Raw genomic sequence first — 18270 nt, forward strand, 5'->3', positions numbered from 1 at the left:
GAACACGGGGGCACGGGGACCAATGGTCAAGGGCACAGCCTGGAGGCAGAGGGGCACGTTGGAGTGAGGCTCTTCCGTTTACTCAAGAGTACCCCATACTCTTGTGGGGTCGCTGACCCCACAACCTTGAGCCAGGCTCTTCACTCCTCTGTGCCTCAGTTTCCTCATATGTGTGGCCGGGAGTAGTAACTGAGTTACTACATGTAAGGGCTTCGCGCAGGGCCTCACAGCACGCTGAAGGCTGCCAACACTCCGGCAGGCTGTTAGCCGTGCTGGTGGTGGTAACAGCTGACGTCGCCGCCGTGCTCACTGCAGGCATTACCTTAGCACCTCCCCATGTGTCATCCTACTTGCTCTTCAGAGCACACCTCCATGTAGGTACTTTTTGACTCCCCATTTTCCACATAGGAAACTAAGGATCAAAGAGCCTAAGACTTCACCAAAGTCACACAGCCAGTAAGTGGCAGAACCAGGATTCAGACCCAGGTTTTCTGATTCTACTCTTAACCACGGCATGATCATCTCTGAGCAAGCTTTCTCCTCTTCCCTCAGACTGCAGCCACGCTAAGCTTCCTATAACTCCTGACTGGTCCAGACTCTCCCCCGCCTCTAACCCTCGGGCCTCTGTCCACTCTCTTCTATTTAAAATGCCCTGGCTCTTCTAAACCTTGGGTCCCTCAGCTAACCCTTACTAATACTCCAGACTCAGCTCTTAAAGACCAGCCTCCCGGGCTTCCCTGGTGGCGCAGTGGTTGGGAATCTGCCTGCCAATGCAGGGCACACGGGTTCAAGCCCTGGTCTGAGAAGATCCCACATGCTGCGGAGCGACTAGGCCCATGAGCCACAATTGCTGAGCCTGTGCGTCTGGAGCCTGTGCTCCGCAACAAGAGAGGCCATGACGGTGAGAGGCCCGCGCACCGCGATGAAGAGTGGCCCCCACTTGCCACAACTAGAGAAAGCCCTCGCACAGAAACGAAGACCCAACACAGCCATAAATAAATAAATAAATAAATAAATAAATAAAAATTAAAAAAAAAAAAAAGACCAGCCTCCCCTGAGTCAGGAAGCTTTCTCCGGGGTCCTGCGCTCCCTGAGCCTTTACCATGGCTAATCCTCACCCTGGTCTGCCATGGGTCGCCTGGCTCTCTCTCCCATCAGACCATGAACCCCTGAGGGAAGGAACCGGGTCTCGCTCAATTCTGTATCAGAATCTACACAGGCTGTGATACAGAAGAGGAACCAGGAAGTGTTTGCTGAATGAATGAATGAATGAATGATCTGCAGAAGCCCCAGTTTCATCTCTTAAGCCAGAATCAGCATCAGTATCCTCTAGTGAAAGTGGGATAAACGGGCCCAAGTTCCAGCTCCACCGCCTTCTAGCTCTGTGACCGCAGGCCAGTCAATTCCTCAGGCCTCAGTTTCTTACCTGTAAAATAGGACTAACAATAACGTCATTCCAGAAACATCTTAAGTGTTGAGAGAAAATATAAGTGAAAGCTCTTTGGGGGTTAAGCTCCAAACAGAAGGAATTAAAAGAAGTGATCTTTAAAATGCTGGAAAAACTTTCCTGATAGTAGGAAATCTCTGAAATTGGGGGAGCAATATATTTCCAGCCCTTCTCTCCCACTGTGAACTAAGCCAAGCTGAGAGATGGCTGCACAGAGGGGAGGGTGACAAGTGAAGAAAGTAGCATTTACTAAGCCCCTATCAGAGGCACCACGCTGCGGGCTTTGCAGCGCTTAGTTGTCACAACAGCCCTCTGAGGCATTCCTATTTTACAGCTAAAACATACTGAGGTTCAGGGAGGTTAAGTGACCTGCCCAAAGTCACAGAGCCACAGGACTTGGTCTCACTCTAGCGCCTGCGTTCTTTCCACGCCACAGAGGGCTGTGGAGCTCCAGGCTGCAGACGGCGCCTCTAGTTTTTACCTCTGGATCCTTTAGCGAGCATGGCATTGAGGGCCTCGTTCTGCTTCCTCAGGAAACATATTTCTGATGTCAGAGAATTATGTAGCTCTGAACCATAAGCAAAAATGTTTGAAGAACCTACAAAAACACACATAAATAGTAATTTATAGATAGTCTCCAGGCCCGTATGGATGGAAGTTTTTGGAAAACAGTTTTAAATAATGAGGAAACACAACACACGATGAAAATTACTCCTGTGAACCGTCTAAGGTATTACCAGAGCCCAAAGGGAGATGAGAGTGAGCCCGAAAGAGGAGACGGAGGGGACTCCCCACATCCTACCCGTCGTCGGGGTGAACAAAGGAGGAACCAGGCTGGGGGAGCAGGTGACAGTCTTAACCTCCACGATTTCTCTCCTGAGGTCCAAACCCTCGGGGGACCTCTGCACTGAGGCTCCAGTCCACTCTTCACCTTTCCCCCCAACGCTTCCAAACCCGCCCTCCCTCCTGTTTCCTGCCGGTGTAGACGGTCTCGCCTCTATCCCTAACCGGAGCCGGAAAGCTGGGAGCCAGCCTAGAGGCCTCTCTCTTCCACCGCCCAGTCAGGCAATCATGGCTGCTGACTCTTCCTCCGAAATGCCTCAGACGCTGGCCCCCTCTTTTCTGCCCCTGTAGTTCAGCCTTATACCTTGCCCCGCTGCCTCTTGCCAATGAGCTTATCATCCTAAACACGGTCCATTCAGGTTTTTTTCTGCTCAAAAATACGTGATGGCCCCACCATCACGTATTTGTGTTTGGCTGTGTGACTGGCAAAAGACAATCACACAACCAAACACAAGGTCCAAACTTCAGATGTCTATTATTTAGTGCGAATCTCAAGGCCTACACCCCACTCCCTCTCACGCTAGACCCTGGTGCCCTCAAACGCAGCCAAACTGAGCCATGCGTGCTCCAAAGACACACACACACACGGTCACACACCTCACTGGCTTTACAGGATGAGGTGTTCCCTTTGCCTAGAATGCCTATCACCTTCCTCACCTGTCAAAATCCCACTCACCTTTCAACTCTTAGCTCATACTCACCGCCCCAAAGTGTAGACTAGAAAGACCAGGCTCTGAAGTTAGACAGACTGGGTCTGAGGAAACTTACAAACTCTGATCGGTCTCCTTATCTGTAAATACCTGCCCGGGTACTGTCTGTCTCCTGAAATCCTGGCCCTTCCTCCGGCTGGGCAGCTCCCTTGACACACTACCTCAGCACTGCCCATGCTCTGAACTTTCTACGGCTGCACCATATATGACGTTCATGTTCACAGCGACCCCTGGAGAGCGCTTGTCGTGTGCAAGGCACTTTCTACACTTGGCAGGCAGATGCTTCCCGGCCTTCCGTACTGATGGAGTCTACCACACTGCACAGCCCAAATGCCAGACACCTGCTCTTCCAGTACGGCTAGCACACGGTCATGTGTGACCACTTCTGGTCGATGAAACTTGACGGGAAGCCTGCTGGGAGCTCCTGGGAAAGATTTTCCACCCGGATGAAAAAAGAAGGACAGGGAGGAGCAAGTCCCACCCTCTTCTTTCCCTGGTCTGGACTCTGTCCTGACAGGAAGGGATGCTGCAGTCGTCACAGGTACTAACCCCATGCCCTGCTACCGATCAATCAGACTTTAGACCTGCCTTAGAAATGCCTGCCTCTGGATTTCTTGTTATGTACGAAGACATAAATCCCCATTGTTTACACCAGTTTTTACTCATATTCTGTTATCTGCAGCTGAAAACATCCTGATACACAATTGATGACCTGTAATATTCAAACTCCCTCTAAGGAAGGTATGGTATTGTGCCTCCCGGAAGCCAGAGTTCATTCTCTTTCCACTCTACAAGCACTACCTTTTTCTCATGCTAATGATTCACTGATTACAATGTCATATGTTTTTTTTTAATTCACGTATATCTCTCCCCACTATCCTCCTCCACTCTCCCCTATGAACTCTGGTGTCTTTCCAGAGACACCTGGGTTTGAACCATGGCTCCGGCTTCTTAGTAGCTGCATGATCTCAGGCAAGTCACATAACTTCCCTAAGCCTCTATTAACTCAATAAAAATGATGGATGGATGTTATTGTTACTGCTATTACCATTTGTTAATACACGACTGATGATAGGCTGGAGCCAAAAGAGGACCAAAGAGCAATCTGGATGAACAGGAAAAATTCTACAGAAGATGTCTCCTACAACCACAGCTAAGGTGGTCACTTTCCAAAGGAATAATCAGGCCAAGGAACAGCTCCTGACGAAGCCTGAGCTAGCAGCGTCCACTTCGGACGCTATGAGGCCCGTCTTTCCTCTGAACACCATCACTCTAAGCTTGTATAACTGGTGACAAGCCGGAAGATCTAACACATCAGATGACAGTTTTTAACAATGTTCCACCTCAACATTACAAGGAGCCATGCCTTTCTCAAACCTGCTCCCAAGATGAACGTTTCACAGCAGGAGGGAGGCAGAGCCACTATTATTTCTTTGTCTTTTCAGGGATTGTGACAACATGGTGAGAACAGCACGTCTTCCCACCAGCATAAATACTTTATGAATGCCTTTTTTGTAAACCTTCCCATCAGAGTGAATTGCTCTCCAGAGCAATTGCCTGCTCCACTGTAGCTGGTGGCCATTTGAGCCCCCAAATAATTCTATAATTGGATTTGTCAGGGAAAATGTAAAACAGAATGAATCTAATTCAGGCATCACCAAGAGTGACTGTGATGGGCCCAGGCGTGTATTTCTTTCCTGTGTTTGATGTGACTAATAACTCAGATTAATCAATTTCCCTGGGAGGGGGAGGGGGAGGAAGGGGAGGATGCCGCTGGGGGGGGGAGGGGGAGGAGGAGAGGGGGAGAGAGAGAGAGAGAGAGGGAGGGAGGGAGGGAGGGACGGACAGAGGGAGAGAGAGATGGAACCTTTATGTTTACCTTGCAAGCTACAGCACATATGGTACTTTGAAAAGATGTCCTTCTAAGCTGATGGCTATGATGGGCTAGAAAGCAGTGACTAGGGGTCCAAAGAAGCAAGTGCTGCCACTGACTACATCTTTCTAGAACTCAGTTATCTCATCCCTAGAAATGGCAATGACATTAGTGTCCCCACCCCCTGCAGAGCTTAGAGCTTTGCAATGTTAAACTAATAATGTTATACAAAATAAAACAGTAAAATAAAACTGATGATGATGAAGAAAACCACCATCTCTTGAGTGAGGCACTGAGCAAGGCCCTATTTATAACACTGTCTCATTTAATCTCACAGTGACCCCGTTTTATAAGATAATGAAGACTGGAAGGGAGAGGTGACTTGCCCAAAGTCATGAAGCTAATCAACAGAAGAGGTGGGTCCCTACCCAGGCCAGTCCAGCTCCCAAACAAACTGAGGCTTTTCCTGGTGCACAAAGTTGCTCTCAAGATGTATTTTGACCGGAGTGAGGACACTTTCTTTGGAGCAACAAGGAAAGATGACCAAAATAGATTATTCAATGAAAAAAGGAACAGAGCAGTGATATAAAGCATTCTACCTTTTGGGCAGGTGAAGGAGAGAATAAGAATATACATCTGTATCTGCATTAAGACTGTAAGGATAGAGAAGAAAACTAACAAAAGTGGGAGGAGAGAAGGGAGAACAGGACTAATGGGTATAGAATGGCGATATTAATTTTTGAACCACATGAATGTCTTGCCTATGGAAAAAAATATGTATTTTTAAGCTTTTCATGGAAGAATATTCCATTCTGAGCTAACTGTGGTTATGCAAGAACGCTGGTGACCTCGCGATTGGCACGTGGGAGTCACCAGGTTGCCAAAATGCATTATTAACAAAAGGACAAAATACTGCTTTGTTTTATTTTAACATACCTATCTATTTTGCTTCAGCTTCTAGAGTCAAATGAGGAGCCAACCACAATTCACGATGCCAGAAGCTGGCAGACTCTTCCACTGACCAGGAAACGACCATTTATCAAGTACCTGTTCTGCGCCAGGGGCTATGGGACACTCCGCTTAAGTTAGCGCACTTAATTCTCATCGCCACCAGAATAAAATGGGAATTATTATCCTCACTTAACAGATAAATTACTGTAACTGAGAGTCAGCAAGGTGAAGGAAACAGCAAAGTCAGGATTTGAACTGAAATCTCTCTGGCCACAAGTCCAAAGCTCTTCCCAATACACAGCGCGCTTATCCAGGCCAATGCGCCACAAAGGAAGCCCTCACCGCCCTTTGGGAAGGTCCACCTTACCTTGGTCAATTTCAGAGCCTTGTCGCTCCAGCTGTCTCCGTAGCTCCTCATTTGTTTTAATAGATTCTTCTAAACGTTTCCTCAAGCTTCGAATTTCTTGTATATGTTCCATTAGTAAGTCTACAGGAAGGAGGACATTTTTAATTTAAAGTCTGAAGCCCCCAACGAACTGAATAATTTATAGACTACACAGTGATCTTGAAATTCTAAATAGTACTGGATGTGTTAAGAGAGTCTTCCTTAGGCCTGGGGAGGCTGAGCTACTGCCCACAGCCCACAGCCAGTCTGTGATGATTCCCTGCAGCCCTCTACAAAGAAGATACTTCATATCACATGGAAAAATTACACACCATACAATTTTAATGCTAACTCTAATACAGCCTTTTATTCTTCTAAATATCAAATATTAATTTAAAATCTTCCTTCCGGTGAAACTAAAAGATCACTTTCAAGTTCGCCTGAATTGCCTGAGAGTTGATTAAGCCACCTTCATAACGAACTCAGATATTTTTGAGACTAATCCTTTGAGCGGAATATGTTAACCATTTATCACTTCCTGATTCAAGACTTAAAAACAAAGCAAAACAATAATCCCAACACTAGTGAGAATGGTAAGAGGGGTGCTCTCCAGGAGTACATCCTGTGAGCACGAGTAGAAACCTGTATGACTCTGGGGGCTATTTTTACCATTAGCCTTAGAAAGGTTCTTTCCAATGTTTTTTTACCAAATAATTCTACTTCTAGGAATCTATTTAAAGAGATCACCAGAGATGCAGACAATCATTTGTCAGAATGTTTGGAAATGTTCATCTTAGCACTATTTATAACAGTCAGAACTGAAAATAACGCAAATGATTAAATTAACTGCATTACATCCCTTATGATGCAGTGTTACACAGCTATTAAAATTATATTATGAAGACCATATAATATCATGAAAACATACAGATACAAAATGGGTTATTCGGCATAATCACAACTCTGTTTAAATATCTGCAGACAGGAAAGACACATATATGCAAAAGAAGGAAATACACCTAAATATTAACAGAGGTTGCCTTTAGGTGGCAGATCTTAGGCTTCTCAAAACTTTAATACTACATCTTAACATAATATTTAACAATATATAGACATTTAAATTTTCTGAATCTTCTAAGATGAGCATGCTTTTATTTTCTCAGCCTCTGCCACATCTCACTTTAACAAAGAAAGAAGTGCAGCTCCAGTCCAGAGGTAGGTTTCTAGTATCAGTGTTTACAGCATAATCACATTAAGTATCCAAAGGCAAAAACTAATGTCTTTAATTCATCAATTAGGGTATACTCAGTTTTGTCTTGGTAATGTTTGTTTTAAGACATTATACTAATGTTATGACCCAGTTTTAATTCCTCCAAAATGACTTTCATTTAAAAGTATCACAATGTTACAGATCTTTTCCTAATTAAATAGTAATTTTGCCATGAATTTGAATGTTTATGAGATGACTTAATTCCCAGATCTTCAGCTCTCTCCTATTAATGCCAGGAGTGCAGCAAGTCATTTGGCGGACTGTCTGTGGACCCCGCCTGCAATAAACTGAAGCAGCACGGCAATGCACCTCCCGTTCCTCCCTTGCTGCCCTGAAAATCTTCCAGGGGCCAGTCAGGTCTCAGTGAGTCAGGAACTTATCTGTTCTGACTGCAGCCTTCCTTGCCGGTTTATCCACGCCACATACTGCCGGCTTCTGGGGCAAAAACGCTCAGCAGCGATCGGTACAACATATCTTCTACTGAGCCTGGTTGGAAGCTGGAATCATCCCTTGGCCTTAAGGAAACATTCCCGGTCGAATTGGACACCGCTTGTTAATTATGCAGCCCTAACTGGGCAGAAGGAAATACTATCCTCATCTTAACACGGGAGAAAAATATCTGTCCCTCTTACAATAATACCCTTCTGACAAACGCCGACTCTTTAAACCCATAAATCCTGCAAGAAGCAGCCACCAATAACGACAGTATAAATATCTTTTGCCTAGTAGTTCCAATTTATAGAATCTAGGTTAAGAAAATGCCCCAGAATAAGGGGAAAGCTTTATGTTCAAAGATACTCCCTGCAGCACTGTTCACAAATTGTGAAATTTTAGAAAATGACTTAAATGTTCAGCAACAGGGGAACATAAGGAAAACTGCAGTTCAGCCATTCAACGGACTATTCCAAAGCCACTGAAAATAGTGTTATGTAACACGTCGGAAAACTTATGATATAATGCTAAGGGAAAAAAGGACAAGTACTAAGTTATCTTTCTGCTCAGATTATAAGCGTGACAAAAGGAAAAACAGAGGCAGAGACCAAACGTCTGAAGAGAAACAAACCCCAAAAAGCTAGCAGTGGGTTAATTAGGACAGCTCCAGAGAGCACTGTCCCCATTCAGGAAAGTGCCTGATAATCCACTTGAGAAGTCCAAGGTCATAGGTCCTCAGAGGAATAAGAAGTAAAAGAGATGCCTAAATGGTTCTACACTGGAAATAAACCAAGGCTGGGGTGGCGGATGGGGTCTAGAGTGAAAAAAAGAAGGGCAGGCTGGGGGAGAAAGAGGAAGTGCCTGGTACCACCGTAGCAGGAGGGTCTTAAAGAACAGGGATCACAAATATCCCGTCAATGATCAAGCTTGCTGCACTGTAAACCCCGCCCCCTCTAGTCCCTGACGCCTCAGTCTGCTCCTCCCACAAAGGCCCTGTGGGAGGGGTCTCGGGCAGCAGGAGGCAGCAGGAGGCAGCACAAGGGACAGGGAAACCATTCATGGTCTAACCCAAAGCAGGAGAAGGCAGAGAGGAGAGCCAGAAATAACCCAGAGAAACCAAGTACACAGAAACTCACAGAAACTGCAGAGGGATACGGCCAGAAATCCAAAGAAAGCACATCTAGGTAACTGGTTACTGGAGGATCCCAGCTGATACCTGAGTTACATCAAACGTGTACACTTCATGCTCTAGGTATGATTTCAAACTGTGCTCCTCTGGCCACTGCGTATCCTAAAGGAGCCTCAGAGGCGCCACTGGGGATAAAGGCTCCACTCCTTTGGAAAAAATGTGTATCTTTTATATATTTTATATATCTTTTATATATATTCAGTTTCATCTGAAAAAAAAAAAGGGAGGGGGGATTTCTGCTGCTAAAAAAATAGATTTAAAAATTTTGAAACCCTGGTTCTATGTGATCCGGTGTCAACAAAGAGTTTTTAGCAGGGAGGTGTCTGATTTGTTCCCTGGGTCCATTCTGGGTGCCTTGCAAACAACCCACTGGAAAAAGGAGAGACCAGAGGATGTCAGCTGAGGTCCAGAGTCTATACCAGGGCTCAGAAAACTATGGCCCCTGTGTCAAATCCACCTACCACCTGTTTTGGCAAATAAAGTTTTATTGGCACATACCCACACTCATGCATTTACGTATTTCCTACAGCTGCATTATGCTGCGACAGCACGACTGAGTACCTGCGACGGAGACCATATGCTCTGCAAAGCCTAAGGTACATAGTATCCAGCCTTTTACTGGAAAAGGTCTGTCTGTTCTGGTCTATACTAGTCCTTGAACTTATGAACAGTAAGCCCTACCTAATGCCCAACAGGAGGCAATCAAGACTGCAAACACAGAAGGGGTAAAGGGGAGCTCAGAGGCAGGTGGGGTCACGGGAGGCTGATTCTGCCAACTGAGCCCACGGCTCCGTGCCCAGAGGCAGGACAAGGGGCTGACGGAAAGGGCCGAGGGTCACACTAAAGAGAAACACAGCAGATTTATTGAATTCAAAATCTCCAAACAGGGGGTTAGGTACTCTCGGGCCCCTGTACAGTTCAAAGCAACGGTCCTCAAAGTGACACCACCTAAGGAAGAGCTCGAAAGAGACAGGAAGAAATGGACCAGACCTAGACCTGATCCATAACCCCAGTGCTTTCCAGCCTGCCAGATAAGGAATGGCAAGTCATATAACACGTCATCCTTAAAAAATAAAAATGACTTTTCCCCAATCTCCAACACTTTCAACAATCGTAGCTTTCCCCGGTGATAAATGATACTCTGAACAACGGGCCTGGGCCCTCGCAGGATCTCCTCTCATCTGGTAACTATTCAAATGTCACTACACTCTGCTTTAGTACGAAGGCAAGATAGCAAATTATCGTTCAAAGCAGGAAACTTTGGCTAGGTTTACGACGCTCAGTGAAGCTTGGCTTACCTTGAGAAACGTTGTTTGCCAGGACCGACGTCTTCTCGGTCTCGCTGTCTTGCTTCTGGCCTCGTGAGAAGGAGGACTTCTCGGACATCTCACAGTCGGACAGCGCGCGGGAGGCTGAGGGCGCAGGAGACTCAGGGAGAATGTGTTGGTAGCTTAAGTTGTCTTCCTCAATCCTTGACCGTTGGGATTGAAAGAGAAATCGTTTTCCGCACTAAGATCCCAAACCAGGACCATGACTTAGGAACGCTTAAGATGACTGGCTCTTTGTGATTTACCCATATTTGCAATGGTGTTCTGGAGGCTTTTTGTTTCCCTAGAGCATTTTTTAGCAAGGATATTCTAAAAACAAACAAAAAAAGGGCTCAGTGGGCTTGATCTGGAGCCAGTGAAGGAGGGGAAGCCACCGTCTGGCTGGTAGTGGAGGGACCCTGAGAGAGGGCATGAGTCAGTGGCAGCTGCTTATGAACTGGCCGCTCTGTACCAGGCATTTTACACAGATTGTCCTCCTTGGTCCTCACAGAATCCCTCTGAGGTAGGGAGGACCATCCTCATTTAGAGCTGCGGGGACGGAGGCACATCAGACCCTTGCCCACAGTCTCACAGCTTGTACGTGGCATAGCCCACATCTGAATCCACGTCTGTCTGGCTCCAAGGCCCCAGGAGAATGGGGGGGGGGGGCCAACCCAAACCCACGAGGTGGACTTACGGGTTTAAAAACCTCAAAACCCTCATGGTCCGCAAGCAGATTCCGGTATCACCATTGAGGCAATCATCTGGTTACTGACCTGTATTTCCCAAGGGCCACCTAAGCCGGGAGGAAGACCACCCTGAACTCTGTGAAGAGCCCACGTGAATCCCCATTACAGATAAGCTCCTTAATTTAAGCTCTTTTTTCTCCCACTTTTTCCTATTACTTCTCGTCTCATTATTCATGAGCTCAGACAAGAGCAAAGGACTCCAAAGCTGCAACGCATTCATTAACAGGTAAACAGCAGATGCAACTGTGCTCAGACAGCGTGATGGATGGAATGGCTTGCTGCTGCCTTGCAAAGTGCAGAAGGGGCCGAGGGCACCCATTTAATTAGCATGAGCACTAAGCCTACAGCTGAAAACAGCAGAACAGAAGGAACAGAAACAAACCTGCCAGAAAGGGAAGGGTGGCACGTGGCTAAGGAAGGCCAAAAGAGGCTCCCTGCCATTCTCCAAGCAACCACGGTTGGCCTTCAAAATGGCCAATCTGATCATGTCTAGTCCCAGCTTACTATCCTTCAAAGACTCCCCTCTTCCTGTAGAACAGGATTTGGGTTCTTAATGCAGTATCTGAGGACCGGCCCAAGGCAGCCCTGCCTGCCTCTCTAGCCTCACGTTCCATGCACCAGCCACGCAGCACAAAGGGGCCGTGTCTCCGTCACCTCGAGGGGGGACGCTCTTCCAACAAGCCACGCCCCGGAGCCTCATGCTTCAGATCTCAGCGAAGACTATCTCCACTCGGGGAGGCCCTTACTGCCCTCTCCGCAGCCTGCCGGTGGGACATGACCCACCGTTATTATCAGGACGGAAGTGGAGGGTTGAACTGGGAGGGGTCTTGAGAATACTGCAGTGGGAGAGGAGAGTTTCTTCTAAACTTACAGAAGCCCTGATTAAAATGTCCTGCAGTGAGCTGTGATACCTCCCTGCCTGCTCACTCTAATGATGCTGGTGGCCTTCACGGTGCCAGTAAAATCTCAAACTCTGCACCCCAGACTGGTCTTTATTTCTTTACTTTGCCCCCAGGAGTCCAAAGGGTCGCAGCTCCAAAGATGAGGGAAACATCAATAGCACTAACGACAGTCAGAACCTTGAACAAGTCAACAGAGGAGGGCGAGACCTTGACGTTTCCAGGTGGCCACAGAGGCAAGCTAAGAGTGTTTGCAATCCATTTATTCCATGAACATTTTAAAAAAATTCCAACCACATGCCAGATAGCTGGGGCTAGAGCAGGTCTGCAGATATTGAGGAAGCCTTTGCCCTCAAAAGGTAATGCGGAATAACAATAAGAGCCCAGGTGTTGGGAGTATAACAGATTCAAGTTCAAATCCCAGTTCTGCCTCTTAATGGCAAGTATGCAACTCTGACCCTCAGGCTCCTCATCCTAAGCTGGGAACAATAATGCTCACCTTGTAGGGCCAGAACTAACAGATGTGAATGCCTAGGGCAGCAGCTGGCACATACGATACCTAATTAATGCTGTCTCCTTACCTCTTCCAAGGAATCCTGGGCACGGAAAGATAAGTGCAGAAAATATTATAATACCATGTGGTAAGTGCTGTAGTGTAATTATGTGCCGACTGCTATAGGAAGGACCACTGATGCTGGGATGCAGTGGAGAGATGGGGGTGTCGGGGAGAGCAAGGTCCGTTTCCATGTGAACTGACGCTGAAGAAGGATTTTTAAATTATAAGAGGAAGAAGGCAGAGTGTACCGCTTGTGTCCAGGCGTGGTCTGGAGAACAATCAAAAGTAAGATTAAGACTGAAGCATGGGGTACATGATGAAAAGGAAAGATGGGTCAGGCTCAGGAGACCGGAATTTATCCTGCAAGTATCCAGGAGCCGACAGAAGGAATGTGTCACCTGGGTCAAATCACCCGACAGAAACGCCAAGAGCAACCTAACGCAAATGAATGAAGGCTGCAGGACGCACGGCATGAACTTCTGGTTTTGTATGCCCATTGTCAGTTTCATAGGTGTTTTTGCTTTGTTTACAAGACGCAGGAAACTAATAGAACAGGAGGGAGCAGAACACTCAAAACGCCGGCAGACAAACGTAACCCATAACGTCTTCTTACCAAAATGCCACACACTCACCTGTCTCTCAGTTCTTCCTGGGTGTTCATTGCCACTTCAACTGAATTTCCTGCAAGCAGAGATAACATCAAGAAGGAAAACATTAAAAAAAAAAAAAAAGTGCTCCCTAATAATTTCTTCCTCATCCATCTGCAGAGGCACCATTCCATTTGTTTAAACACTCTTCATAACAGTCCCGGATATTTAAAGTAGGATTACCAAGAATACCACTCAGACTCTAGACTCCTCCTTTATCACTGCTCTGGCGCTAGTTCCAGGAGGAAGGTGACAGCACTGAATCTGAAAAGCAATCACAAAGGCGCTGCTGGATGCAGGCTCTTCTTCCTTCTCTAAAACTCTGCTACTAACAGAATACAGGCTTGTTCTAGGAAACGGGTAACAGAATCAAGAGAAAGAAGATCGCTACCCGCCAGGTACCCACCACAGACGTGTTACTTGGCTTTCCTTCCATTCTTTCTTCCACGCATTTTGACATGGGTGATACTGTATTACAACTTAATTTTTCACTTTGGCCTTTATTATGAGCATTTCACTTACCAAATTTGCCTTAGTAACGGTGTGTTTAATGAGTACATGAATACTCCCTTGGAGGTGGACGTGGACCAGTTTCTGCCAGTTCCCTAGCTGATGTCTAGGCCCTCTCCAATTTTTCACTTTTAAAAAATAAATAAAATAAACATCTTTGTGCATGCAGCCCTATCTACACTGAAACTATCTCCTCCGGAAAGGCTCTCAGAGGTGGGATTCCTAGGACAAGGAGGCTGTGAGTGCAGCTAAAAAAGCTGGTGCCTGCAGCAGGGTGAATGACTAGAAGAAATGACAAAAGAAAACAAAATAAGTGGCTCAGAACGCAGTCGGGGACAATGCTCTGCGCCCCCTGTGTGTCATCATGCGCTGTTTGAAACGAACACGTGAGCCCAGATTTCAGAGATGAACAACTTTAGTTTAAAAATACTTCAGAACGCTGGAAACTGCAGACTGGGAGGAGCTCTTTGAAGAAACGAACGCGCGGCTAAAGAAAATAACAAACCTTCTATAGCAGTACTGGAAAAATGAGACTATAATTAAACTGCACCCACATGTACCATTTTCAAAACTACTCATAAAAGGAAAAGTTCTCAAACACCACAGTGCGGAGGAAAAGATCAGGGGAGACACGCACATCTGCTTTGTATCTTGTGGTTCCCACCCACCAGCTCCCCAGGCCGGCTGGTTTGCTGCCAGGACTCCCTCTCCACCCACCGGGCCGGGCCCTGGGCACCAGCACCACGCAGGGCGCACGGTCTCCGGGAATGGGCGCTGAGGGCGGTTCCTCGGTAGCCACCGTCTCCTTCAGGCCTCACAACAACCCTACGGGCACAGTGTCCGGATCTCCGTTTGAAGGTAAAGACGTGAAATCCAGGAGGTTGAATGTTCCCACTCTCCCACTCTCCCCACTTCCCACTCTCACCTACTTTACTGCTTCGGTGAAGCAAGGGCAATGGAGACATTCTCACAGCTGCCCCACCGCAAATCTGTATCTCCATCCTCTGGTTCCATCCCGACCGAAACTGGTGTGATATCTGGACTCCCCAAGAGGTAGGGAGAGGTTGACAGGCCTCCACCCCAGGGGATGCTCTCAAGGGCTCCCCCTCTCTGTCCTCTGCATCCCGCCTCAAGGGGGGAATCTACATCTGATATCCCTAACTGGTCAGATTCCAAGACCCTGACATTTCAAGTCCCACATGAACGGGCATGGCTGAGGGTACCTTAGAAGAAGAATTCACTTGGCGTTTTCCTCTCACACCTGCACAGGGCTGCTTACTGATGTTCAGTTAATGATACGATTTTGGCCCTTAGACCCTAAGGATGGGCCGTCTGCCCCAGCCTAGCCTTCCAAAGAGCTCAGGGCTCTACATGTACTAGCCAGGCAAGCAATAACGCGACATCTGCTTCACATTTCCCGTCGTTCTTCAGAGGCACGTGCCTCAGGGACTACAACTGGCCCAGCACAGGCTCCAAGCATTCTGGCTCAGCTAACCGTAAACTCATCTTAAAACCAGCAAAAAAACTCTCCTCGATTCCTAACAAAGTCCACGACCACAGAAGGAGTCCACGACCCGGATGCCACCAGCAACCCTGGGCTCCCCTTCTTCAAACCAGAGATGCTTTGGGGAGCTTGTAATGACTCAACAATTGTACTCCACTCGCTTCGCTTCCACCACAGAGTTCTTTAAAACCAAGTGACAAAGTGTTACTGTGGGACTCATAGGGAGATCGTCGGTACAACTGATGCACTGAATTTCTTGGTGGAATCTGCCTTCACACAGGTGACAGGGTACCATCTGTCAGGCTATTCCAGAAGCTTAGGAAGCACGTCATGGAAACACTCTCCCATCTCTCAGGCAAATCTTATTGCTACACCTAAAAAGCTGTGGAGTATGTGGCAGTGGCTGCGGTGGCGGGGGGGGGGGGTTCATCTTTCCAAATAAAAAGACATCTAGTTATCCGATACATAGCTGAACAAGCACGAGAATCACGATGCAGGACAGGCTTGTAACTGATGGACCCGCCTTCAGTCCCCTCCCCTCACTGACCCCTCTGTACTCGGCCACCACGCAAGAAGCCTCTTTTGAAATGGTACTCCCTAGGTCAAAACCCATCAATCGTACAAAATTAAGTTCAAGTATCAGAGCCTGGCATCTCCTACATGACCCAAATGTTTCTTCCTTTCCATCTCACTGGTAATTCATATTAAATATTTACAGTCCTCCTCCCGGGTGCCTGTGCCCGACACTGAGGATACAGAGATGAATGAGGGGCCTGCCCCCAGTGAGTTGACAGCTGAGTGGGGACGGTGGACCCAAAAGACAACCACACGACAGCGCTGTGACAGAGGCAGCATCGGATGCTGGGGGAGGACCCCCAGAGGAGACCAGCACGATCCAGCCTGGACCACCAGAGAACTTAGACGAGGTGACAACTGATCCAGATCTTTCAGGCAGGAAAGAACTGCTTTATGAAGGTAAGAAGAAGCTAAGGTGCTGTGTGGAGGGCAGATTCCACAGATACTCAGGAGAGAAAGTCCTCCATTCTATCGGACAGCCTGGCTCACATAGCTAACCAGAGCTTGCACGCCCCATCACCACTCCTAAGATGCCCTTTCCCACCAGCTGTGAATCCTCCCAGTGTGGAAGACTGAGCTCCAGTATCCTTTCCTCCTGGAAGCCTCCCTTCGGAGTCCACAGTGCCCCCCCTCCAAGCTCAACTATGTGGGCCAGACAGAGGCAGAGCACATTTCATCCAAGGGCACCCCAGAGCCAGGTCCATACCACATAAAACTCCCGGCAGCATCATCAAATCCCGACTGGGCACTACTTGTCTGGTCCCTTCCCAGGCTGGGAGGCCCGGACAAGACCAGGCCCCCCACCTTCCAGGAGCTTACGCTCTGAAGAAATAAAACATGCCCACAAGAAATCATTGCTGTCACCTCCTGAGCTCCCACTACTGGCCAGGCAGGACACCAGATGCTTTAATAATCTCATTTAATCCTCACCAATAACTCTGCCAGACAGGTGCTATTACCTCACAGAGGAAATCTGACCCTTAACCACAAAGCTGGGATTTGAACTCAGGCCTGTCTAGTTCCAAAGATTCTGTTCTCTCCACCCCAGCACATGGCCCCCATCACAAGGCCAGACGTGATGCCATATGCGAGCTACAAACAACCCGGAAACAAAGAAAATGAATAGGTTTGCTTTTACTTGAAGTGAACAAAGGAAGCTTCCTGGAGGACGGGCAGAATTTCTAGAAGCGGAGAGGGAGTAAAAGCCTTTTAGAAAAGGACTTATTTGAACAAAGTCCCAGAAGTGGGGAAATGCAAAGCCAGGCCCACGGAAATGGTTGACAAGGACACCCAATTTGACAGGAGTGTGAGGGGCATGACCTCACGGGGGTCAGGTCTGGCTGTGAAAACAAGCTGCCTGGGCTCAAATCCTGACTCGGCCACTTCCTGTGTGACCTCGAGCAAGTAAATTAACCTCTCTGTTCCTCATTATTAAATGAGGATATTAAATAGTAGGATGAGAACAATGCCTGGCATACAGTAAGACCAGCCCCCCTCATTGGTTCTACTTCATAATAATCATTATCATTCCAAGGTTAGAGGGCTGGAAAAGGCAGACCGTGGAAGCCCTTGAAAGAAATGGATGCTTCGGTCCAGAAGAGAGTGGATATATGTATATGTATAACTGATTCACTTTGCTGTACACCTGAAACTACTACAGCATTGTAAAGCAACTATGCTCCAATAAAAATTAATTTAAAAAAAAGAAATGGATGTTTCGGGTTCATCCCTGTGGCAAAGGAGCACCAAGGGAAGAGATCCCAGCACTGTTTTCTACTCATGTGGCTAAACCCTGACACACACGGTGAGCGCGCTGAGGACAGGGACTACCTCACCATCTCCTTCCTCGGCACTCACTCAAAAATACCTGAAGACAAAAACACGGCCTTCCTGATTCATGCTACTGCTCTCAGGAGGTACCACGGACAAGGATATGGTGGAAAACCTGGGACTGCAACACCAGTCCTTGATCTATTTGGGGTCTCAACCCGCTTTGAGAATCTAAAATTTATAGACTGTCACCCCAGAAAAACACCCACACTCACAAAATCTTGCAGGGCTCCAGACCCCTAGTGAACTCCCTAGCCTATGGAGCGAGGCAAGAATCCCAGCTCTAATCCTTACCAGCATTAAGAAAGCACACTACCATCCTACTTCTTGGGTTCTACCAATTAAATATCATTAAAGAAATAGCAAGGATATGCACAAAGATTCCAATCCACTGTCCTTTATCATCGCCCCAAACTGGAAACGACCTAAATATCCATCTAATGGAGAATGATTAATTATAGTACATTCATACAAAAGAATGCTCTGCAGCCACTAAAACCTACAACGTAGATTAACATTTATTATCTATAACTGAACAAAGGGAGAGGTTGCAAATCGTCCTACTTCCACCAAAAATACACATACGTATAAA

The 18270-nt window shown here is 47.1% G+C and overlaps 1 protein-coding gene across 4 annotated transcripts in view; it reads right to left on the bottom strand.

The window, feature by feature from the left end:
- CDK5RAP2 (CDK5 regulatory subunit associated protein 2) overlaps positions 1-18270 on the bottom strand; it is a 180886-nt gene that overhangs the window by 19640 nt on the left and 142976 nt on the right. For 3 of the 4 annotated variants that reach the window (XM_036855793.1, XM_036855791.1, XM_036855792.1), the window contains 4 exons: positions 13244-13292; positions 10399-10571; positions 6192-6311; positions 1929-2045 (listed from right to left, as the gene is read on the bottom strand). In XM_036855793.1, coding sequence (XP_036711688.1) covers positions 1929-2045; positions 6192-6311; positions 10399-10571; positions 13244-13292 — 459 coding nt within the window. The remainder of the gene's footprint in view (positions 1-1928; positions 2046-6191; positions 6312-10398; positions 10572-13243; positions 13293-18270) is intronic. The other variant, XM_036855794.1, reaches the window with a different exon arrangement.

The sequence above is a fragment of the Balaenoptera musculus genome, chromosome 6 (assembly GCF_009873245.2).
Source record: "Balaenoptera musculus isolate JJ_BM4_2016_0621 chromosome 6, mBalMus1.pri.v3, whole genome shotgun sequence".
NCBI lineage: Eukaryota > Metazoa > Chordata > Mammalia > Artiodactyla > Balaenopteridae > Balaenoptera > Balaenoptera musculus.